This window comes from Sander lucioperca, chromosome 16 (genome assembly GCF_008315115.2).
Source record: "Sander lucioperca isolate FBNREF2018 chromosome 16, SLUC_FBN_1.2, whole genome shotgun sequence".
Classification (NCBI taxonomy): Eukaryota; Metazoa; Chordata; class Actinopteri; order Perciformes; family Percidae; genus Sander; species Sander lucioperca.
In genome coordinates this window covers 16,698,711-16,725,210 of record NC_050188.1, presented here as the reverse complement: position 1 = coordinate 16,725,210, position 26,500 = coordinate 16,698,711, and the positions used below count along the sequence as shown (strand labels likewise).

Below are 26,500 nucleotides of genomic sequence, written 5' to 3'. Positions count from 1 at the left end.
TCGCGTAGCTTAGTGGCTTCTCAGCATCAAAACTTTAGATAGATAGATTTATTCATCCCGAAGGAAATTTTAGAACAACAATTATGTGCATTAAAACTACCGCACATGTGTACCAACGGGATACATTGGTACAGATCAGAGAATATGCAGAACAGACGGAATACTCGACACAGCTTCGCCCGCCTGCTATGGAGACCAGCGGTGTTGCTCGAAGCCTCTGGCCGGTGAAGGGACATCATCAGCGGGGAACGTTGAACGAGTTTGCCTGTGAAAAACTAACGCTAGTCAGCCACCTGTTCCATCAATCCTGCTTGCAAGTGTCCGCTCATTAGACAACAAACTGGACTACATCCAACTTCAATGAAACTCCCAACGCGAGTTCAGAGACTGCTGTGTTTTTGTTGTTGTGGAAACAATTGCTGTATCGAACTATCCAGCTACGGACTATCCAGCTACCAGTCTAGCTACTCTACTAGCTCTGTCGCCGGGTAAGGCTAGCTAGTGGAGGTGAGCTGTGTTAACACGGACTGCCTGGTGCAGAAATAGGGGTGCTTGTATCCAACTAACTGCTAACTGCTGGTGGAGTTTGTGACTGTTAAATGCCGACCATTCTACATTACACGCAAATTTGTATACTCGGTGATACAGTCTACCTAGCGCTAATGCTAGTAGCTAGCTATGTGTTAGCTGAACTTTACGGAGCATATCATGTGTATCCATTGGAAACCCCTAATGTTCACAAAAATTCATTAAATTAAAATCGGACACCATAGGTAGCTGTATAAGACCTTGGGGTAGATGTTATGTAAGTGGCGTGACGAAATTCAAACTGTAAATATACGAAAGTTATGCCGGAAATTAAGCTAACTAGCTGCTATCTATACACATAGGATTGGAGGGACAGTCGCAGCTAACGAAACCCCTAATGTTCATAAAAATTCATTAAATTAAAATCGGACACCATAGGTAGCTTTATAAGACCTTGGGGTAGATGTTTTGTAAGTGGCGTGACGAAATTCAAACTGTAAATATACGAAAGTTATGCCGAAAATGAAGCTAACTAGCTGCTATCTATACACATAGGATTGGAGGGACAGTCGCAGCTAACGAAACCCCTAATGTTCACAAAAATTCATTAAATTAAAATCGGACACCATAGGTAGCTTTATAAGACTTTGGGGTATATGTTATGTAAGTGGCGTGACGAAATTCAAACTGTAAATATACGAAAGTTATGCCGAAAATGAAGCTAACTAGCTGCTATCTGTACACATAGGATTGGAGGGACAGTCGCAGCTAACGAAACCCCTAATGTTCACAATAATTCATTAAATTGGAATCGGACACCATAGTTCGTTTTACAACGCCTTGGGGTAGATGTTATGTATGTGGCGTGACGAAATTCAAACTGTAAATATACGAAAGTTATGCCGAAAATGAAGCTAACTAGCTGCTATCTGTACACAAAGGATTAGAGGGACAGTCGCAGCTAACGAAACCCGAGAACCGGTGACTTTCACTGTGTATGGAGGTTGCCGCTTTCTTGTCAGGCTGTGTGGAGCTCCTAAAGTCCAACACGTCTTACGAAATTTGCAATTAGCCATCAATTTTAATTCAATTTTACGAAATAGCCCGACAAACAATGTTTAACTTTGTAGTGTCTGAAATATGAGACCTGCTGTCTCGTCTCCAATGTGTTTTACAGCCTACCAAGCGCTAATGCTAGTATTTGTTAGCTGAACTTTAAGGAGCATATAATGTGTTTCGTATGTCGTTTGTATATAATGTCGTTTTTATATATTTTAATTGTGTAACTACTTGAGCCACAGTGAAACGTTATTTCGTGTATATGGTTGAATTGAGTTGACCGTCTCTGTCTGTCTGTAAACGGTAGGCGTGGCTTGGGAGTGGACTCAGAGCAGCGAAGCAAGTGCATTCTGGGATTTGGTGTCTTTCATCCACATGAGCCAAAAACACATTTCCTGGCTTTTCTCGGCCTAGAAGGCACCAATTTCAATTTTTTTCCACATTTATACTACATAAGTGACCCAATTTAAAGATATATTCAGCTTTCCAGCGGTGAAATATCCCTTTAACTTTTACTTTCCATTATCTGTGAGCGATGGAGGAGCATCTTGGCAGCAGGGATTTAAACCTTTAACTGAAAATTTCTGGGAGAAGAACAGCTTAAGTGTGGGTGCACTTTGGAATAGTAAAAGATGATGAGAAGTAAGATACAAGTTGTGTGACACCACCCGATACAGGAGCACAGCCGTGGTCCAGTGCGCAGCCCACAGCATGATCCGTCCGCTCCAATGATCATCAAATCCTGCACACTAGACCCAGAAAGCCGCAGCGTTATAAGCCGGGTGAAGCCGAGACAACGGTTGCGTTTGTGGCAGAAAAACATTATGACAAGAGGATTGTAAAAGAAGTAGAGAGCGCGCGCATCAGGACAGCAGACTTTTGCTCCGTGTGCTCTGCTTCTCGTCACCACGGGCGCGTGCCAGCTGTTGACTGCTCAGTGACACGCGAGCGCGCGTTCCAAACCTCTTTCAATTAATCTTCTCTACCGCTGCACCACTAATGCAATATGAAGCTACTCTTTTTATGTCTGTGTCCTAATCGGTTGCATCTTTTCATACAAAAGGAGCTTTACAAACAACCTTATCACAGCTGAATATTTCATCACTGTCAGCCCCCCCACATGAGACACTTGCTGTCTCATGTTTGTAACTTTGGGTTTTAAGTCTTTATTTTTTATTTTATTTCTTTCTTTTTCCTTGCTTATTTTCTGTTTGGATCCTACTGTATTTAAACAAATGTGTATCATGTGAAGGACTTTGTGACTTTGTCTGTAGAAGGTGCTATATCAAATAAACTTATTATTATATTCTGATTAGACGATCAGTCGACGATAGGCAAGACTTGACGATTCTGATTCGACTATGTAAATTCTTAGTCGGGGACACCCCTAGTAAGAACCATACGTTTAAACGATGTAGAACTGTGCCATGATATCTACAGTTTTAGGGCCACTGTTAGGAAAACACAAACTTTTTCTTGTAAAATTCTGAATTTATCTGATACTGTAATCTGACATAAACCACTGCGTTATTCTCATAATATTACAACGTGTGCCTTTGTCTCAACTTTATCGCTGACACATGTCAACCTTGCCTTGGAATATTGTGACTTTTTAGTGAAATTACAACTTTATTCTGTTTTAACCTAACATTGTTTTCCTCAAAATATTTTGACTTCCGAAAAATAGCTGAGGTGAATGCACAATGACACCATGAAGTAGAATTAAACAAAACAGAAATACTGACTATGAAAATGAACTAAAATGAGAAAAAAGAAACAAAAAAATGCTGATTAACAATGGAAGGCATGGTCAAAAAAATGTATTATAAATCACATGAATGTCAGAGATATTTCTTTAAAATGATATTGTCTTACACTGACGGCCATCACAACCAGCATACGCTTTTTCTCATATGCTTTTTATATTTAAACTGTCAACTATGACCATATCAAAGACAGATTCCCCCTTTCATCGAATTATACTTTGACAAAAATGGATCATTGGAATTCATTAATGCATCACACAATGTGGTGGGAGTGTTACAAGAAGAACTAGGAAGAGACGAGAAACATTTCCTGAAGCTGGGCACTTGAAGCTGGGAGAATCAGCACACAGCCCAATACTCTGATCGAGAATTATTAAACCAACACTTTCCGTTTCATCTAAGACCAGAGAGAAACACATTTGGCAGAGGAGAAGAGAGAAAAGGAGAGAGGGGACGGAAGAAGAGACAGGAAGAAAGGATGACATGGACAGGAGGAGGAGAGGATGTAGAGAGAAGGAAGAAGATGGAGGCACATGGGAGAAGGCAGTAGAGAGGAGGAGGCAACAAATAGGAATGGGGGGGGGGGGTAATAATGAGCACATCTTTGATGCTAGCAATGTGCAGTCAGTTTTAGAATATTTCAAAATAGAATTCTGACTTGACCCTCAGGGGGAGACTGAAACCTCACTCCGCCCATCCTTCCCCCTCTTCCTCTTTCCTTGTGAGGAATTTACAGAATTCCAGATTCAATATTCTGCTGGAGGACTTCAAAAACATCCAAAACATCATACAGGTCTAAGTCTCCTCTGAGCTGGCGTGTTAACAGTGAGCATATTTATGTGCATATCAATATCTTCTTATTTCTGAGCATCTGTTTGTGTAGTCTGTATTCAAACATTCTGTTTGAGTCAGGCACCATAAATATAGTTATTTTTTCCCCCTTCAATATCTGCAACCTGGACTCCTGGGGACATGAAGTATAAACAGCTTATCCTCACTATGACCGTTTAATCTATGAAGAAATAAGGAACAAATGAAAAACTGAACACACAGAAACAGTGGCCATGCCTTTCCACTCACCTGCTGTTTAACTGCTTATCTGTTGGTAGTGTCACCTGTTTTGCTTGTGTTCATGGGGTTCATTTTTAATTCTGTCACACCAAAAAGCTCAGTTAATTTTTGTTAACTGATGCCTTAAATCACCACCATCACCTGATGGGACCAGAAAGGAGTTAAATGAGAGGGCGGAGGTATAGAAAAATGAAGCTGTGATCTGCCCATTGCTCACAATGCTGACTCAGTCGTATGGCCATATAAGGCATATTGGATTAAAGCATCACCTACAAACCTGCTAAACTCTCTCTGGCAAGTACACACACACACACACACACACACACACACACACACACACACACACACACACACACACAGACAAAGCGGCACTCAAGCACACACTGTCACAAGCACACACTCACTTATACAGATAGACACAGCTTTGTGGAGATTAATGTGTCTATTTCTGTGATTACATAGTCACCATTTTCACACTTATCATAATATTCCTATAAGCCCAAAGCAGGCTTTCAACACAACAGCAAGTCCGACGATAAATAAGGCGCAGTATATGTAGAGAATGTTTTTTTTACATATTTTATCCAAAGGCAAGACCAGATCCTGCATTTAAAGGGTTAATCATTATGACCAATATCAAAGTGAACATGTGGTGTTGCATACTTTTTTTAAATTCTCATTTCAATAACCAGCTTACTTGAGTAGTTATTTGTTCAGTATACAGTACTGACTTTAGTCAGTTCACCAACATTCTAATTTGAAAAGAAAATATGCAACATAAAACATAAAACAAATCCCTCTGGACTTTTAGATGCTTCATGGTTTCATAAATGTAGTTTTTACACCAGCCCTGCATTTACTGAAGAACTTCAGACAGTGGCTTTACGACTGGAAAATATCCCTCAAGGTTCATATTAAGTCACAGCGGCGAGTAGACAGACACTGTGCTGCTATAGCTGCCATTCATCCGTGTCTGAAAAGAGAAACTTTGCCTTTTCTACATTTGAGCATGCAGTTGTGGGTATTTCCTCAATATTGCTTGTTTTGCCAGAAAAATGACAAATTAACACTTGGCTTATAAAACTATCATTTAAAAAAACAAGAGCCTTGAAAAAACAGAGTCAAAAGTGATAAAATGAAAGGGGAGAGGTTACTGAGTGAGTAGCATATGATGGACACGGCTAAAAACAATGGCTGTTAGTGGCTTAGTGTGTTGGATATGCAATGGAGAACCATTCAGCCTTTTTTGTTTCTGCGGCAGGAAACAGACCAGACCTTTTTTGTCCATGCAGTGTATAAAGACAGAGGGTGTGTGTGTTCCGATGATAGCCACTGGTCTGTCTCCTTGTATACGTCCTTTACAGAACACCCTAATGCCATATCAGCACTGTTCACACAGCATTAAACACAGCTGGGATATAACTGCATTACACTGTGCCCATGTGTGTCTATCTATGTGTGTGTGTGTGTGTGTGTGTGTGTGTGTGTGTGTGTGTCTCTGTGAACACTGTACTGAAGTTAACTTAGATTGAAACATCATTACTGACAGTGTAGGGGTTAGGGTCTATGTGTGTGTTCTGTATCTCTTTCAGTGTAGTGTGTGTGTGTGTGTGTGTGTGTGTGTGTGTGTGTGTGTGTGTGTGTGTGTGCGCGCGATAGATGAAACTAAACACTACAAATTTCCCCTCTCTAATAGGTTGGTGTTCATAGAAACATTCTTCTCTTCTCTCTTCTCTCTCTCTCTCTCTCTCTCTCTCTCTCTCTCTCTCTCTCTCTCTCCCTCTATCCTCCTATCTTTCCCTCTCTCTTGCTGTCAGCCTCTCTCTCTCTCTTTCTAATTGGCTGCTGCATTCCTTCTGTCATCCATCTATGGCTTCTAGCCAATGAGGCGACAGAATTGAATTTCTACTTGATAAAGCACTTCCTTTGGTTGTCGTGAAGACAATGAGGTGGAGGAGGCTCCTCACTACCCATACCATAATAAGATCTAGGGATGCTTTGAAGATACAGTTACTGTAGGAATACCTGAAACACCTGGCGAGCGCCACAGTCAGTGATGCAAAGAGGGCACAGACAGGGCCGGGAATAATAGATTGCCTGTGACAGTATTACAGTAAACCCTCTGCCACCCGCTCCCCTTGAACATGCTTCTGCCTAGACTGTATAAAGTGCACCATTGTGAGACGACGCAGGCTTTAGCTGATGAAGACTGATGGTCAGAGTCTGTTGCAACTAAGTGTTTTTCCCCTTGCTATGGCTATGCGTGGCTTTTACTGTTGCTATGCAACTACTGTACTGAAAAAAACATTTTAAACAGTGGTCTTTTGCTAAATGTTAAACATGTTTGAACCTGAGCCCTATAAAAGTCCTACACTGTTAAGTAAAAGCAGCAAGTAAAAGAAGCCAGTGCAGAGATTTTTTTGCCATGTCATGTCTGCCTCATGGTTTCAGAGTGTATGATTTCTGTAGGCCTACAGGGCATTACTGAATTCAATGCCTATAAATACGTACAAAGATAACCCACCCAAAAGTAAGTAAAAAAATAAAAAAATAAAAAAAGTAACTTTCCCTTCTTACTGAAAGGCCTTGTATGACATATCCTTGGTGTTTGTCATAGTGGTTTTAACTTAATATGCAGCATGGTAGCACTGCAGTAGTCTTCTTATATCCATGGGTATTGCATTACAGTCTGCATGCAAATGCAGATGAAGTGACGTAAAGCTAGTTCAGCATGTTCTGGCATTTGCATGTTCAATATCACAGCTATGCAGCATGTGTATTAATTAACTAAAAAATAGATATGGTAGAGATAAAGTTGCAACAAGATGGGAACATGGGAAGAGCAAAAGAAGAAACTAAATGATAGGGAAAATGAAGAAAAGACAATAGTACAGTAAGATCTGTTTTCTGAGAGAAGAGAAGAGAAGAGAAGAGAAGAGAAGAGAAGAGAAGAGAAGAGAAGAGAAGAGAAGGGTATAGTATAGTATAGTAATGGCCATCCCGGCATGCCATCCCCAAGGTTAAATGAGAACAGGAGAGAATGAATTGGCTCTAAAGGCTCATTCTGCCAAAAATAAATGAAGCAATAACATCAGAGAGCTATAGAACCCCATTAACACTTAACCTGAGAGAGAGGGAGCAAATGGGTGGGCAGACAGAGAGGGATAGAGGGAATGGGACTGACAGAGACACAAAGAGACAAAGAGAAGAGAACCCGTGTGTCTTTACCTCCAGAGTATGAGAAGGAGACGGTGAGAAAAGTAGAACATGTGTGGGAATGGGTGCAATGGAGAGAGCGATACGAGTGACCTCCTCTTCCTCCCTCTCTGTATTCTCGCTTTCTCCATAGTAATTTGATGGTTTCAGGCTGAGCTCTTTAATGAAGAATCTGGGTAATTCTGAGGACAGTGCCTCCGGGAGTGAGAGAGGAGAAGAGATGGGCAGTGTAAAAAAAAAGGGAAAAAAGGATGAGAAAGGGGATATGACAGAAACGGAGTAAAGGATGGAATGGGGAGAGAGGTCTACAAACAATAACAAAATGCGATGTTCTGCTAGTGGGAGAGGCAGGTTCAGTTGGGACTATTCCTCTACTCTGAATGTGTTGTGGTGCTTGCACCATGACCCTCTTCAGCCTCAGACTCTCTCTTTTCCCTGTGTATGTTTGTGTATCTTGTTGCCTTCTCTTCTCAGGAGATCAACTGACTCGCCTGCCCACTAAATTGCCCCTTATTCTATCATCAGCCTTCTAATTGAGGACAGTTTTTACTGCCAATACGCCAGATCATCAATGCTCCCACGCCAGATCATCAATGCTCCCACTCTATTGTACCACTCTATTTCCCACTGTTTGTTTGCCTCCGTCACCTGCCCAAGATACAGTATACCCTGCATTTGAACTAGTGAATTACCTTTTACTCCACCAGTTAGTTGCAACCACTAACTTGAACCATGAGAGAATGGGAATTCCTAAATTGTCCTGAACCTACAAACCTGTCCTCAACACAAACTGTGAGCAACATCTTAACTAGAAACGACCAATGTCTGTAAACCAAACTTTGCAACCTTGAAACTGATCATTACAAAGTCAACATTGTGATATATGGTAAAGCCATTTATGTGATTTATTTTTCAATATATTAAAAGCCTCTATTAGGGCTGGGCACCAAACATCGATACTTTTATGGCACCGAAAAAAACTCCGATCCTATGAGCATCGAAAAATTAAAAATTATTTATCTTTCGGTGCCAAATTTCGGTTCCAAAAGTGTCTGAGCGCGTAAGCGCAAGCTTATCTGTCCTCTCTGCATACTGACACAGAGCGGAGCTCCGACCAACACACACATGTGCGCAGAGGTGCGGACGGAGTAAACTACGTCGGCTCTGCAGTTTTGTTGAAGTCACGGTGACTCACGGCAATGCCGATAAAGTGGTTTCAAGTGTGCTTACAGTTTTTCAAAACTTCACGCAGACAGCGTTTGCTGCGATATGATATTAATGGCGAGCCGAAAGCGGTCGCAGTGCTGTTGTTTTACACTTCCTCTGAGACAAGCAGGCACAACAGTGGTTTCTCTGCCCTGGTGACTGACTGACAGGCTGAGGTTGTAAGGCAAGGCAACTTTATTTCTTTCAGCAACAACTGTTAACAACAGGGCAGTCACCAAGTTTATTGTTAAAGGTTTGTGTCATTATGCAGTTTGCACTAAAAAGTCTTTGTTGTTTACATTCCTTTGCATTTTAGTTAGTTCAGTATTAGCCTGTACACAATGTCATTTGTTTATTTAATTATTATTTATAATATGTTCATGTTGTGGCAAAAAGGTTTCTCTTTTTTTTGTTAATTTTGGCCAAGTTCGGATTGATACCAGTACTGAGTATCTGACTGACGCACCCCTATCCAAAAGCACAACCATTTTTATTAATGTTACTCTGAGTGAGCAGTGTTACCAGAATTTTTTTTTTTTTGATAACTGTTGATTGATTCACAATTAAGGTGAAAAAAGTTTTGTGTTTAATGTATTTTTGTTGATGTTTAAATGGATTTTAAAACATATGGTATCGAAAAAAGTATCGTTAAGGAACCAGCATCGAAACTGAGGTATCAAAATTGGCACCGGATCGAAAGATTTTGAACAATGCCCAGCCCTAGCCTCTATAATATCCAATCCCCTTTCTCATTAAATAAATGCGTACTGAGATGTTCGATATTGGCTTTGTTAAAATACAGCTCTTCTCAGAATAGTATTACTTGGCTTGCTCCTTTAAATGATAATATGTGTCACTGAAGTATTTCAAAATTTCTAAAAATGTATTATTTTTGAAAAAGTATATCATCAAATTGATTGATTAATGCTATTGGCTTTACCGACTTTAAAGCATCTTTCTTTGAATTCTGCTAGAAAGAAATTACACTTATCTGACAGCAGTAAGACAAGTCTGACAGTACCAAAGATGGGAATCCATGAGCAAGATCTAGATTTACATATTGAGGTTTGAGTTTCTTTATGATATTATTAATATAAATGCCAAGACAGATGAAAAATGAATGAAGATGGGAAATTATTTGTCACTCTTTGTCATGCTCATCATTTGGTTCATCTGGCTCTTTAAAAGGGCTTAGCATATTAATAAGCCTCCATTCCTCCATCTTACACAATTTCTATAAGTGTCTAACTGATGGAAGAGACCACCATTTCAGTGGGTTTCAGGTTAGCTGGAGTTTATTGTGTTTAAGATTATTTTTTAGGCAAGAGCGAAAGGGGGATGACCAGCCGGACTTGAACCAGGGACTGTTTGGCTTATGTTGTATGTGTCTTAGCCCCTGTGGCACTGTGTCTGTGTTTGTTCTAAATGGATGTCCATCCTCTTCAGGTCAGCTGCTGTACAAATATACAGACCCGTGAAGACCTCAAGTTTGATGTAGTGCCATACATTGTGCATGACATATTGCATATACAGTATGACATGCATATGATTCAGTATAGTTCATGACATATGTGGTCCATTATGGTGCATGACATGTACATGAAATAAAATAGAACATCACAGCATATGATAGGGTACTTTCTTAATAAATTAAAGATAAGGGGCTATAAAAATGACTTAACGTAGCTGCAGTTGATCTGGTCTTCATTCTAGTCGACGTGTTTGGTAATATCCATAATCATACATAATAAATACACATTCATTTTCAACCTTTTGCACACATCAAACACAAGCACGCACACACGCAGGCATGCACGCACGCACACACGCGCGCACACACACACACACACACACACACACACACACACCCACCCACAGAGTTCACGCACGCAACAGGGTGCAGAAGGGCATTAGTACTTTAGCCTTCAACAGTCACATACACACTGTAGCCTTCAACAGAGAATGTATTACTCTAGACCATAAACCAGAGGCCTTGGACTGTGACAGGGAGAGTTGTGTGTAAGTAGGGGGGAGAGAGAGACAAAGGTTTTGAGCAAGCGCAAAGCAGCAAAGTGTGTGTGTGTGTGTGTGTGTGTGTGTGTGTGTGTGTGCGTTAAAAGACCCACTGTTGTCTATTAAACACACATGTACTGTATGTTAAAGAGTATCTGTGTTTGTGTGTGTGCGCATGTGAGTCTGTGCGCATATGTGCACGTGCGTCGCCTATGGGGCTGACGCAGGTGTTGCCATTGACGACAGAGCGGTCACCAGTGTCCTGTATCTCCTGAATACTAATCACTTTTCTCCTGGAAAAGCGACCAATCGCAGCTATCCATCTAACCTCCAGCCTATCGTCTGCCCCTTTGCAGGATTAACCAATCACACAGAATTAGACACTGATATGCTCTGACTTGCATATAATTTAAAGTACCTCCTACACTCATTATTATCAACACATTTCAATTATGTAAAAGTGCCGCTAAACTAACTTTGTAAATGCCTGTTAGGGCTGCTGTGTTATATCAATTAAAATTACATTGAATGCATACAATCAAATGGAGCAAAGCCTGCAAGCTAGTTCAAAGCTAGTTCAGGCAGACGATTTGAGCTGAGTTGCTACACTCACATACACACATACTGACATACTGTACTCACTGCAACATACTGTATATGCAACACACTTTTTAAAACAAGACTTTGCGATGTTAAGCACTACCGACTCTTGCTCGGACATTTCACAATCCCCACTTCCACCCCATCATTCACTTGCAGGCTTTAAGTTTGGTGGTTCTTTTTGTTTAGCTTGGATACACTACATGCAAAATATCAATTTTGTAAATTCTCCAAATATGGATTCCCATAATAATAAAGTAATTCAATGTGTGTTGGTTGACTGAAATTGTTTTATAATTAAGTACTATTACAATACCATTAACTGTTTGTTTGTTTTTGCAAAGCAGAAGCAGAGATAAGTTATACGGTATTTTACATATTACTGTATTACATCTACATGTGTATATGTGTTTCTATGGGTATGGCAAGTGTATAAGTCACACATACTCTGTGATGCAATAAACAGATTGAATGGTCATATTCCATTTAGTTACAAAACTTTATAGTAGCAATGTGTGTAAATTAACAACAATTAAAATTTGAGAGTTTGTTCGACAGACATAAAAACAAAAGGGGAGAGAGAGAAGGAGATTTACCTTATTGGGATTTGAAGCAGTAATTATCCACACACACTGTGCATTGCTCTCATATTGAATGGGGAAGTTAGGAGATGTAAAGGTTCCTGATGGCCCTTGAAGATTACTGCCACATGTCTTCACTGTGAACAGAAAAATCATAATGTCATTGTTATTAGTAGCAACTGTACAATTTGTGGTGGTATTAGCAAGAACATTTGTATACTGTTCAGTCACAGCACTACAACAAAGAAATAATTACCTTTAAAATTAAGCCATTAGGTTTATTCTTAGCCACAGACAGCAAAATATAGCACTTGTGGATCAAAGTTATAGTGTAGTAATAACAATTACAAGTGAAACTAATACAATGCTAAGAGTGTGGTGACAGAAAGAGAAGACAAGAACAGAAAGAGGCACAGAAGATCAGAAAGATGTTATTGATACTGTCAGCGACATCTCCCTGGATATAAGTACTTAATTGGAAACTATTGGCTGTGAAATACCACAGGATTAGCTAGTATTGACTAATAGAGAGTCTCACCAGCAATTTACTCTCAAAATCTATTGAAAGTCAACAACTTCCAACTACTAGTTGGGGAAGAATTATATTCCATTTTGGGACAACGCACATTAAATATCACAGTATGATCTAACAGATCTACAGTTGCGTTCGTCTACTTGAGTAAAACAAGCTAGATTTGGTTGACCTGTGGTGTAAAAGTGTGTGGTTTGAGTTGAGAGTCTTGAGTTGGAATTCATAGAAGTATATTACTGTATGTCAACACAAAGTCATGCAAACTCACAAACACGAACTCTGAAGCTACACTCACTGGGGTGTTAAAAATGACACATGCTAGTTGTTCGATAAACCAACCAAGCCTGTATTAGGCTGTTTGTTCTGACTGGATGTGATAGAGAACCTGCTTGTCTGTCCTTGGGTCGTCCTGTTACAGTTGGGAAGTAATTTTCTGGTTGGTTTGAAGCAGTGTTTGTTCCTTAATTAGTTTGTTCAGCAGTAGGCCGCGGGAACACGTACAGTTAACAGCAGCACACACACACACACACACACACACACACACACAAAAAGCACATAAGCATGAGCGCTCATATGGTCACATTTTACAAAGCACATGTGCATATGCACATACTGTGCAGCCAAGAAACACTTAACACTGCAAAATAACAAGCTTGCATGCACACACATTTGACGGTGTCACAGCAGACTTGCATGTGAAACACTTACAAGGACATGCATCCAAACATAATTCACACATACCATGCATACATAATTCACAGAAATGCATACTTTCAAGCACTCACACAAACACACTCCTGGCTGCTGCTGTGACTTAGTGGTTAGAGTGAAAGCAAGGGACAAGTAAAAGAATCACATCACAGTGTGTTTGTGTTTCGTTGTGCGTGTAATGGGGTGTGTCTGTGAGGTGCTGTAAGAGAGTGTCAGAACAAGTACAAGAGCCCTTAGAGACAACACTATATCTCTCTTGTCTGTCTCTCTGTCTGTGTCTCTGTGTTTTCCTGTCTCACTGTCTTATGGATCTCTGCCTGAGTTCCTCCTGACTAAACCCAGTTAATGCTTGTTTCTCTAATTCTCAATGCATCTTCAGTTGACCTTCTCTTGTGTTCAGTAGGATGAAGTGTGTGTGTGTGTGTGTGTGTGTGTGTGTGTGTGTGTGTGTGTGTGTGTGTGTGTGTGTTTGAGTTGCATGTGAGAAATGACTTATCTGCATGTCTCAAAGAGTGTGTCTCTGTAACAGGGTGTGTGTGTGCGTGTGTGTGCGTTGACAGCTCAATCAGCGTGGCCTGAACGATGGCCAGCCCATCACTGTGCCAAAAGCAGAATGGGCACGGTGTTGCTATAGCGATAGCGCGGAGAGTTATCACCAGAATTACTAGAAGAGCTAACATGCCATCATTTATATTAAACTTCACCCGTCTCTCTGCGTCTCCCTGCATCTGTCTGTCTGTCTTTCTCTCTGCACCTTCTATTCATGCTGTCTTGGTCCCTGTATCAGCCATTGTATGTACTTCATGATTTACGGTACTCTATCATTTGCTCTACCTGTCTGTATAACTCTCTTTCGCTCTATTTTTCTTCCTGTCCCTTATCATTTGCTCTACCTGTCTGTATAACGGTTTCTCTTTATTTTTATTCCTGTCCCTTTCTGCTTGTGTCTTCTGTATGTTCATCAACAAAAGTGGATTGATTAAGTAAGTACAATTTTGAGGTACCCACTTCAGCATTTCCATTTTATGCTACTTAACAATTATACACTAATACTTTACAAGTCTGAGCTTTCTACTTCACTACATTTAGCTAAACGTTATATTTACGAGTTACTTTCTACTGTAAGCCACTCACAGGTGTGATATTTCTGCATACAGAGTACTCTTTATGTTGATGCTTTAATTATATTTTAAAAATACTTCTGTACTTGTACTTAAAGATGTATTAATTTATACATTTTGGGCACAGCTGAACAAACTGAACACAAGAGTTTTTTCTCTGACAAACTGATCTTTTTGCTCTGTTTTGGTTTCCAACATATCCAAAGAAACATATATGGCTCTTTAGCTGCTTATGCCGCTATGTTTATTCACAAGTTGCTAAAATAGTCTGTCTGCAGAGTGTTGTTGGGCAGGAAGCATATAGTAGGTTTATCAGAGCTTTTTCACAGAAAAAAATCAGCTTGCTGCGGCCAGAAATTAGGTTGTTGAGAGCTCAGTTTGCAGGCCGGAAAAACAAAACAATGAGCTAAACGACACTTAAAAGCTCTGTAGAGATTTATCACTAAGAGTGACACCTTTTATATTACACAGTCATTTGATTCATTGTTAGTAATAAAATCACAGTGTGCAGCTTTAAGTTAGATTTTGAAAGAAGGACTTGTACTTGTAATGGAGTATTTTCATAATGGTTGTCTCACAGCATTTCTGTCTATCTGTGTAACTTTGTCTCTTTCTGCATCTCTTTCTCTCCCTCTCATCATTATTTATACACACAGTAGAGAGGGCTTAATGCCAAAAGGGCCACACTATCATTGAAGTGATAATGAATTCTAGATCAAATTAAAGTTTTTGATGAGGTCTATCTGGTACTAAAAGCATATTATTGGAATCACGAGCGAGATTAACTGAATGCTTTAGGCAGGAACTGCAGTATGTGTGTGTGTGTGTGTGTGTGTGTGTGTGTGTGTGTGTGTGTGTGTAACAACATATCCATAGCTTTTTGGTTTATATATTCAGATCAACTGGATTCCCCCAGGATTCTCACTTTCTCTCATGTAAACCATTGGGATGTGGAGCAAAATTAAATGATTCAGGCAAGGATCACATTACCAAAGCCTATAGTGTAGCTCCAATGCCCTTCCTCACAGTTCTCCAAAGTTTAGTTTTATGGCTTCAGAGCATAACTGACACACCCCATAAGCACTGAGAAGGTTGCTAAGAGAGAGTCTGAATTTTAACGTTGTTGTTCAGCTTCACAATGTTTTGACTTGGTTCTTGTAGTGTCTTCTCACACAACATTGTAAATCATGTTTTAATCCAGAATTGAAGTGAAAGGCCCCTGGGCCACCTATTTTATTGTTGACCACTAGATAATCCCAAAGCTAAGGGTGGCTCCAGATGCCTGATTCGCAGGTGAGATCTGATAATGAGGCTATTCTGGTACAGGCCACTAAGGAAAAGCAAACATAGGGGTACCTGTTTTTTTAGAAATCAAGGCTGTTGAGAGGTCCTACATGATGATACCTAACGCCTTACATAACATTTAATTGGTACATAGTTATTGATAAACCAAGATTATGTATGGGTTAAAAAAAATATAATGGTGGAACATAGTCAACTTTTTTTTTTGACTAGCATTAAACAGAAAGCAGAAACCGAGTGTATTCAGTGTGCCTCTCACTGGGCAAACGCTCACCTTTGCTGTATTTGTGCTAACAGTACAGTAAACTTAATATTGCGTTGAACTTTGCCGAATCCAGTGTGTTTATTCGATTAGTACAAACTATTCAACAGACACTCATAAGTGTTTCCTTCGGTTTGATCTCTGCCTTACACTCAAGGTCTATAACTGCTGCCTTCTCGGCAGGATGGCCTTTGCGGTTAGTGATTTGTCCCCACAGTGGAGGGCTCAAGTTCAATCATCCATACAGCAATACTCACTGAAGCATAGCAAGGACACTTAAACTCATTCTGTTCTAGATTATCTGCCTGACCCTGCACCCCAGAGAGCATAAACAGCATTTGGGGTGAAGTAAGTAAAATAGAAAACAAAATCGAGAATCATACAGATGAGTTTTCAAAGGTACACAATTCATAGGCTTATTTGGAAATAACGTCCTCGTGGTACAAATACATCTTTGGTCCCAGTGCTTGTAAACTGCTAAACATTTCGATGTTATCAAAACTTCAATCATTGTTGTACACTTTTACCAATACATTGCTATTGGTTTGGCTTATGTCCTGTATACAGTAGACGTTATCCAGTGGAAAGACATTCCAGCTATCAATGAATAGACTTTGTAGTATTTTTGGAACTCAGGAATCAATGTCGTGACTTGTGTACATAATCCACCAGTCCATCAGAAAATGCCCACAAGCTAACTGTGAGGTGATTTTTTAAACATTGTTAACTTCTTTATGATGGTAATTTCTTTATCAAAGGAACTTCATGATTAAAGTACATTACTTATTAAAGGAACATCCCCTTATAAGGACATTTCTCATTAAAGTAACTTTGACAAGGATGATGTTTAACCAACTATACAGGTAAGCTAAAATGAAATCCTCAAATCAGGATTTTGACAGAAAAGGTTAGGGGGCATCTTCTATTTTCATGTCGATAACAAGGATACAAATATTACTCAAGGCTATCATGTTCATTTTTAATTACAGGTACCCTTTGTCTGTAGTGTGTTTGACAGTTTTTATGGTACCAACAAGTCTAGCAAAATTGAGTTTGTATGGATATTACAATGTCAGAAAACCTAATACACTTCAAATCTGATTTTTTTTTGGTGAAAACTTTTCCAAAGTTAATGTGTTCACACTGAGCGTTAGATCATTGCATTGCGTCAGATTAGAGACCAGCAGCTTCTGCAGGAGCAGACTGACCAATGGACACAGAGAATGATTGATGACATCATTATACTGCCACACAGCGTTTCAATGGCCTTTAACAGGTACACAGACGCACACACGCATGCACGTGCACGCACACACACACACACACACACACACACACACACACACACACACACACACACACACACACAGTCATTTAGTGTAGTTGTACAGTACAACGTCTTGACACTAAAGTTTCTTTCCTGTTGGAAGTCAACATATGTGTATGTGTGTATCGGGCTGACATATAGCACCCTTTAGTGAGTCAGTATATTCAGGCAGAGCAACTGAACTCCCCTGGAGTTCACACACACACACACACACACACACACACACACACACACACACACAGTTGGCTTAGTGGCCTTGCCATCTGTCCATTAATCAAGATGCCACATGGACTCTCTCTCTCTCTCTCTCTCATAAAGTAGTGTAGGAGTGGCAGAAGGGCATTGCGTGCATTGCATGGCTGCTTTGTAGTTTATTTGTTGTATTTAGTTTTGTAATTGTTTTTATTGTATGTAAAGTGATTACCACTCTGTCTCTCTCTTTTTATCTGTCTCTTTCTATTGGTTCACTGTTGTGACATAAAGGGCACATTTTCAAGATGCATTCACTTTATTTTCTCACTAATGTTCCAAACGACACATTTAGCTGTATTTAAGTGTTTTGACAGAGGTGACCCTTGAATAAGTCAGCTGGCGTGATGCTTCCTGACAGATTGCCTCTCTCTCAATGTTATTCATAAGTTTCCACTTTTGGCTGGTCTGGATATAAAGGTCAAATATGAACTGTGTTCAGCTAGACACAGCCTTTCTCTAATTCCATTTTTGTTTCACAGGATGAAACTAAGTAGGCTAAATAAGGACACTGTGCGTTAGAGAACACAATGTTTTCTCACTAAAGATCAAATTAACATGTAAATACAATTATGCCTGCTCTGCTCTCACACACTAGTTTACTTGTTGAACTCATTCCAAAATGTATGTTTGTATTATTTATGCCAGCAAAGCCAGTGGAGGTGCAAACAGAGGCACAGATTCATTGAGATCAAGTACATGTTGCAGGTCTTCTGTCTGTTTGGTAATTCTGTGGCTTAAAATGAACACACTTGTGTCAAGGTAGATTGAGTGGTGCTGCTCAGGTTGGGTTATGCAGACGCAGCACAGTTTTTTGTTGTCTTGACACATTTTGGAATGAAAAAAACCTTGATTAAAATTTCTATCAAAAATAGGTACTCAACCTCCTATACTTTTCCACACAATTGAGTGGTAAGCCACACAGGTTCCATGTTTATTCAGTGCAAATCTTTGGAATATATCCTTTAGTACAGAAATGATAGTGTATGATAATACTAGAAAAAATGTATTGTACTATAACTTACTGTTGAAAGATATCTCTGTCTTCAATCAAAACGTATACTATAGTATCAAACTAACAGTCTAGACCTGCACACGCTCCCTTCCAGATTATGCTACTTTTGCCACTGTGTTTCGTTAAGATCTGCGACAATGAATTGCCACACATGCACTCTGCATTTAGTGTAATAAAGCCTGATGTGTCAGATGCCTAAAGAATCCCTACACTTCTTGATTGTGTATGTCTACACAATGTCAATATTGTATCCTGGTTGCTAACTGGTAAAAAAGGGCGTCCGGCAAAGGTAGAAAATAAAACTTATGAAAGTAATGATAGAAGCCACAGACCACAAGACCACTAGACAACATCAAAGTTGATTCTACTCACAGTCTATTAGCTTTACACTAGCCACTCTCTCTTGCCTCTGAGGCATTTTTATTTTCAGATATTTCAATATTGGATTTGTGTCCCTCTGGGGACAGGTTAAAAAATAGAGGCGTAGTCTCTATATTCTTTCCAGGCTTTTCAGCTAAGCAACCGCTATCCAAACACCCTATTTCAAGCTTTAGATGTATACTTGCAATGTTTATCGTTGCATAGTATTGTTATTTTTCTTTTCTTTTTTGAGTGATCTCGGCATATAGCTCAAATAAACCCTCAAGATTGTTGTCAAAAAGAGATGATTCCAGTGTTACATGTATCTTGTCCTTCAAGCAACCTCAATGTGGTTATCCTGGGATTTATGTTTTTTTCTTTGAAGATGGATGTCTTTATGTTTCACCAAAGTAGGACAGAGATACTGCATAACAATGACACCCAGCAGTACTTGAATGAACAGTAAGCGTAAAAATGTGTCTTCAATTGCAACAATATTGTCTAAACAAGCATGAATTGTGGATAATGTAATATCATTCATGGTTATAGGTGGAATTGTCAAAGATAATGTAATGAACTGTGAACAATGCATTTCATGAATAGTTGTTCCTACTGTTTGCCTTTAAGCACAGAGTAAGTTGAGTTGCAGCTTGTATTAAGCGAACAAGCTGGGGTAACAGTGTCCTCCGTTGTGAGATGCTTAAAATAACAAAGATCAACTAGCACAGTCACTAGTTACTTAGCAACAAACATGGAGCAGGATGGTGCACTTTGTCATGGCTTTGTCAAAAAGTTGCTCACTGAACAGTTGCTTGTGCTGGGAATACCAGCGACTGTGTTTTAAATTCAAACGCTTCAACAATGCACACCTGCTACTCAGAAACTAGAATAGCTCGGTGAAAGTTTCTCACCCTGCCCACACACCTTTCCCTTTAAAGATTGCAGCTGACTGACGACTGATGGCTCTGTTTCCCAGTGATAGAGGTCATTCTTTTAACCATTCACTGCCTCAGGTGACAACGTGAGTGACTTTAAATTTTACTGGCAGTCTCCCTTTGGGGCCCATCATCACATGCGGGTAAATGTGAGACTTGATTGGCTTAATGTCAGTGGCTATATTTAATTTCTCATTATAAAGTATTTAGTGATGATGAATCCTTAACAGCCATTAACAATCTTAAAGAGCTAATCAGAGGGTATCAGCACTATAATATCTCTGATAATGAGTTGGATAATAAGGTTGATTGGCAGGGACCAATCAGAGCCCAAGTGAGACAGTCATATTCTTACTGCATTGGCCAGGTTTAAATCCTGCAGGCTTACAAGGATCTTTGCTGTCATGCTAACAAAAAGCTTAATGAAGGTCAGTCCCCCTGTGTGTCTAGTTGAAAAGAGAAACCGAGGGCAGCAGTCGAGGCTTGTGGTTAGACTGTGTCCTTTAACCAGAGGGCATGAGTGCAGGGCCCGCGGCTGGCTGGGATCTGCCTACCATACAAACTCCCAGGGTGCTACTCTGTTGCTGACCTTGCATACGATAGAAAGAAAGTTTCCCTACTAAGCAATAACTATCAAATCATCAAACAGGTTTTGGCTGGATTCAGTGTTTTCTTAAGGTTCCTCCAACATTGAGATTAAAATAGGGAAGTTGCAAATGGTTCAATTTAAAGTGCTCATATAATGCTCATTTTCAGGTTCATAATTGTATTTAGAGGTTGTACCAGAATAGGTTTACATGGTTTAACTTTCAAAAAACACCATATTTGTGTTGTACTGCACATTGTTGCAGCTCCTCTTTTCACTCTGTGTGTTGAGCTCTCTGTTTTAGCTACAGAGTGAGACATCTCACTTCTGTTCCATCTTTGTTGGGAGTCGCACGTATGCAGTAGCTTGGTCAGCACTACAAGCCAGTCAATAGCAGAGTACGAGGGTGTGCCATGCTAGCAGCTAGGTGAGCATTATAATGTATGTTACAAAGTGACGCACGTTCGTCACTGAAGTAAAGGCTGGACTACAATAGAGCTGTTTGGAGCAGTTTGTGAACAGTGTTTTCTGTTGGCGATGGTAAGTCCCTTTGGAGTGGACTTTGGGCTTTTTCACTTTGTAAACCTATAACGTGCACAAAAATATATATAACACAATAAAGGAAAGGGAAAAAGCCAAATAGCATAATATGAGCACTTTAACATTTTGTTCTTGGAGTTATGTTCCAAATACTTTAAATCTGTTTAAAAAAAAAGAAAAGTTACATCACTCGGCTATGCAAAAGTTCAGTGTGTTTGGTGTTCATATGTTAATATCTTGTGATGGATATGGTGAGTTTTACTTTCACATAGGCTATAATTTAAGCAAAAGAGTGGGTGTGATGTCATTTTTCAGCTTTTCCTTGCTACCTACCTCCCTTTCTGTTTCCCTGCCCTCACTTTCTCTAACTGCACTTTTTTTCTCCCTTGCAGTTCTATATCTCAGTGATTATTAGTTAGGTGCTGAAGCTCTCTCTCTCTCTCACACACACACACACACACACACACACAGCACAGCACAGCACAGCACACACAGTGAATATTGGTTTTTATGTTAAAGTATGTGTCTCCAGCCACAGTCTGAAGCCTAGTGAAGGGAGACATGACAAACGACTTTGGCATTTAACATGACAGACGCCCTCTTTCTCTCTCTCTGTCTCACTCCCTCTGTGCATGCGCGTGTGTGCATATGTGAGTGTGTGTTGCAAGTCTGAGACTAATACAGTGGCAGATGTGAAACCGGAACCAGTAAGGGGAAGCTAAAGAATGAATGTCTGAAACGTGTGAATTATCAGAGCACTTAGAGAAATTATGAAAAACGAACACCTGTCCTCATTAAACACTACAATATGTAGTGACTTGTGATGTTGCACTGTATGCATGAGCAGATTACATATCTTCTGTTACTTTTAAACTGTGTTGCAAATTGCAATCTGTATGGTATATTGAGCAATAATGATTAGACCTGGTGCTTATGGAGTGTTTTGTTTCATAATTTCATATCCAGAGGCTTGATTCTGAATTGGGAATTTTTCCACTATAAACTCAGCACTACAAATTCATCCTGAGAAGAGGCCAACGCAACACGCTGGCAACAGTTTGAGGCAGTGTGCATTTTGAGTTGAGTGTTTTCTTACCTTCACATGTATGCTTACTGCCTCTTTCTCCATCTGTATCTGTGTCTGTTAATGTGGTGTCATTGTCATTTGTATGCTTGAGAGCTGTTTCTTACCTTTACAGACCGGTCTGTGGTCACTCCAGGCTGCAAAGACTTCAGCCACTCTCTGGCAGGTGATGGTTTTACTGCCCTGAAGAACATAGTCTTCTCCGCAACTGAACTGCACCACACCGTCAATGCTACACACAAACACACACACATAATCATACACAGGAAGACACTGAATTATTATAAATGCATATACATGTACTTTGCATGTGTGTACACCAATGTCTGAATACAAACATGTCATTTAAAGTTTGTGCGTGCAAATTGTACCTGAAATCATTGCCATGGCGTTTTCCATTCTCTGGCTCTCCCGGGTCAGGGCAGGAGTTAGATGCCTGTCTCACACCACCTTCATTTACTACACAGAGAGACAGACAGGTGGAGAGCCAGGGAAAGAGAAAGAATGAGGCACAGACAAGGCTTACAGCAAAGCTACACTGGGTCTGTCAAGCAGACTCTCCCTTTAAAGATCTAAGTCTAAAGTGTCTGTGTCTGTCATTCTATTAGAAGTATTCAGCACAAGATGACTCCAGGAATTTCCAGCTCTCCACTTTAAGTTTCAGGTTTTGGAAGCATGCCTGCCTCGTCACTCATTCAATTTAGAGGTAGCAGAAAAACAGGTGGTAGGAAAGACCAGGAAACAGACGGGTTAGGCGGTTACGTAGGCAGACAGAGATGACACAGCATTCCAGATAGATCTTAATGCTCACAGAAACACAATAGCTAATCTTGACATTAACAATCCAAACATCACAGAGACAATAGACAGAACTGTACAAATACTTTGAGACTGCGACATCACAACAAACATGCATCTGCCACGATGCATCTCGACTCTTATTACAATACGACTGTTGACAGTATATGTACTGTATGTGGATTTTATTTATTTTTAAGTTTATTGCTTGTTTGGTTGTTTAATCTTTTTCTGTAACTTGGTCTTGCTCCGCATTTTTTTTTTTCATACATATAAATAACCCCGCAGCTATGTTTCACTGGCTCTCCCTAATAGACACTACAGTACAGAATTTGTAATTTTATTGTATGTTTATTTCCATAAACCTCAACCATTCACAGTCCATTATTTCTACTGAGCATTTAAAAGTTTTAAAACTTTCAAGAAAAATAGCTGTTAACTATGAGCAACGCACAGTGTGTCTGTGTCTCTGTGTGTATGTGTGTGTGTGTGTGTGTGTGTGTGTGTGTGTGTGTGTGTGTGTGGATGAATAGAGAAAGAAAAGGCCAAAAGCTTCTGTATCTCTCAGGGAAAACTAAAGAAACATAGCTGTCAGCCAAGTGAAAGAATGCAAAACACAAACAACTCTATTCAAATTCAAAAGCTTTCCATTTTAAAACTTTTCCAATTCAAAACACATTGTACATTACAACTCTTGTTTTCTGTGGTACTTTTTTCTAATATCAAGAGGGATCCATACTATGTCACACAGCTGTTTCTAGTAGTTTGGCTCACAACTAAATTATAAGTAGTAATACAGCATCTTAATGAGCTGTAGTCCATTGATGACCTATTTTTACTCAATTTAAGGCCCCATGTGATGTGGTATCTCGTATTCCTTAATAAGATCACGGTGAGAGTAAAATTATATGAGTAATCCTTGAGTTCCCCTCATCTCTCATTTACACCAATGAATGTAAAATTAGGCCACTTCGAGGATTTGTATGCATTTTTTCAGTCGTTCATCCTTGCCTAATGTCTGGTGTCAGTAGAATATTACTAGAGGGATAAACTGTCTTGGTGTGCTTATTTACTTCAGCTACAGTATACAGCAAACAAAACACCCCATGGTGTATTTTGATATTCAAATGCATGGACTGATATTCAAATAAGAGGGAAACACAACTTATCACGTACTTTGTTGTAGTATAATATTCAGCCTATTTCTAAAGCAGCAATTTGATGACAATGTGACAGTATTCTGTTGATCACTTATTTCATTAGTATTATTAATTAGGGTTTGATTGTGGAAGACCACAATTCCTGTTTTCCGTCATTTGAATGGAGATGGACAATATCCTCATGTTTCATTGTTTTGGTTTTCTTCATATTTTCACTCGATAAATTTAAACTCACCTATCTTTTATGTCCGAGTTATTTTTGCTGATGTAATAAGTCATTGTTCAACTCATCAAAACAAGGTCTTCTTGCACAGAACACAGCTCAAATACAATGCAAAGAAGAAAATGGGAATGAGCTGCTGAGTTTGCAAAAAGTCCCACCAATTCAGTAAAATAAATAATATTATTAGAATATAATAATTAGTGGGAATGCTGTTCAGCAGCATTCCAACTATTGTTATTCTGTTCTTTATTTTTCTTATATCTTATTATTATTATTCCGTACGTTTTTTGGCTCTCCGTGACTTCTGCATACTTTCAGCTATTAAAACCATTCAACTTTTAAAATGTTCAGCTCTTTCAGCTAATGATGGGACTTCTTCAACTTTTTTTCTACTATTTATACTTTTTTAAAATATTAAGCTTTTTATGACTTTTTTTTAACATTGAAGTCAATGAGAGCATGCTTCAAATCCTTCAAATCTTCTTCCGCTCCCAAAATTTTCAGCTCCTTCATACTTTCACCTACAGACACCAAACAAACTTTAAAATGTTCACAAAATATTCAGGTATTAGGCTATATCTTTTCAGTTTGATATCTTTTAAAGTTTTTGTGAAAAAGCTGTTTAAGTTTAGTGATCATTTCAGGATTTTTCTGCGTTTCTAGTGAGTGTGTGTGGCGTCTGTCAGAGTGGATGATGTCATCGCTAGAGTGCAGCACCTTAAGAAAAATATCTTTGTCCCCTCTCTATAAATTGCTCTCACGCCCACAATATCTACTTGTCATACACAATTTATACATCAAAACGTAGGTATTTTTGTCTAGTTTCAGCCAATGTGCTCAGTTATGCGATACCCCTTATACTTCTGGCTCGATGAGCTTCCAAATGACAAGAGTTCCACATCTGCCTCCATTCACTGCTATGTTAAACGTCCTCCACATTTCCCAGCGAAACGCAGAGCGAACCACTTTTTTAAATCGCTGATATGCCCACATTTTTAAGTTTATCAACACAAATTTTACATGAATACGTTCACAAAGGTCTTGTGGTGGTCACGATTACATCATTTCACCGATAGTGAAATGAACTAAGTAATATTAGTAATATGAACATTAGTCTATATCTATTGCGTTCCACTTCTGTCTGTCTCTGTCTGTCTGTCTCTGTCTGTTTCTCTTTGTCCCTGTCTCTGTCTCTCTCTCTGTATGTCTATTCCTATCCCTCTCTCTGTCTGTCTATTCCTTTCTCTCTCTCTCTCGCTCTCTCTCTCTCTCTGTCTGTCTAATCCTCTCTGTCTGTCTGTTCCTCTCTCTCTGTCTGTCTGTTCCTTCCTCTCTCTCTCTCTCTCTCTCTCTCTCTCTCTCTCTCTCTCTCTGTCTGTCTGTCTCTGTCTCTCTCTGTCTCTCTCTGTCTGTCTCTGTCTCTGTCTGTCTATGTCTCTGTCTCTCTGTCTGTCTGTCTCTCTCTATGTCTCTGTCTCTCTGTCTGTCTCTGTCTCTCTCTGTCTCTCTCTCTCTCTCTCTCTCTGTCTCTCTCTGTCTCTGTTTCTCCCTGTCTCTGTCTGTCTGTTTCTGTTTCTCCCTGTCTCTGTCTCTCTCTGTCTCTCTGTCTGTCTGTTTGTTTCTCTCTGTCTGTCTATGTGTCTCTGTCTCTCTGTCTGTCTCTGTGTCTCTCTGTCTGTCTCGGTCTGTCTCTCTCTGTCTCTCTCTGTCTGTCTATATCTCTCTGTCTCTGTCTGTCTGTCTGTCTCTGTCTCTCTCTGTCTCTCTCTGTCTGTCTCTGTCTCTCTCTGTCTGTCTCTGTCTCTCTCTGTCTGTCTCTGTCTCTCTCTGTCTGTCTATGTCTCTGTCTCTGTCTCTCTCTGTCTGTCTCTGTCTCTCTGTCTCTGTTTCTCCCTGTCTCTGTCTCTCTGTCTGTCTGTTTGTTTCTCTCTGTCTGTCTCTCTCTGTCTGTCCATGTCCCTCTGTTTGTTTCTCTCTGTCTCGGTCTGTCTCTGTCTGTTTGTCTGTTTCTGTTTCTTGTTTTTATTCCCACTTCCGTACGTTTTTTGCCCTCTGTAACTTCTGCATACGTTGAGCTATTAAAACCATTCAACTTTTAAAATGTTCAGCTCTTTCAGCTAATGACGGTACGTCTTCAACTTTTTTTCTACTATTTATACTTTTTAAAATATTAAGCTTTTTAACACTTTTTTTTAACATTGAAGTCAATGAGATCATTCTTCAAATCCTTCATATTTTCTTCCGCTCCCAACATT

General features: G+C 39.6%; 1 protein-coding gene across 1 annotated transcript in view; it reads right to left on the bottom strand.

Moving 5' to 3' along the window:
• The window catches only part of csmd3b (CUB and Sushi multiple domains 3b), a 434,951-nt gene that overhangs the window by 115,034 nt on the left and 293,417 nt on the right, over window positions 1-26,500 (bottom strand). The window contains exons 8-10 of the mRNA XM_031296181.2: window positions 22,436-22,523; window positions 22,172-22,296; window positions 12,056-12,177 (exon numbers count right to left, since the gene is read on the bottom strand). Of these exons, the coding sequence (XP_031152041.1) occupies window positions 12,056-12,177; window positions 22,172-22,296; window positions 22,436-22,523 (335 nt within the window). The remainder of the gene's footprint in view (window positions 1-12,055; window positions 12,178-22,171; window positions 22,297-22,435; window positions 22,524-26,500) is intronic.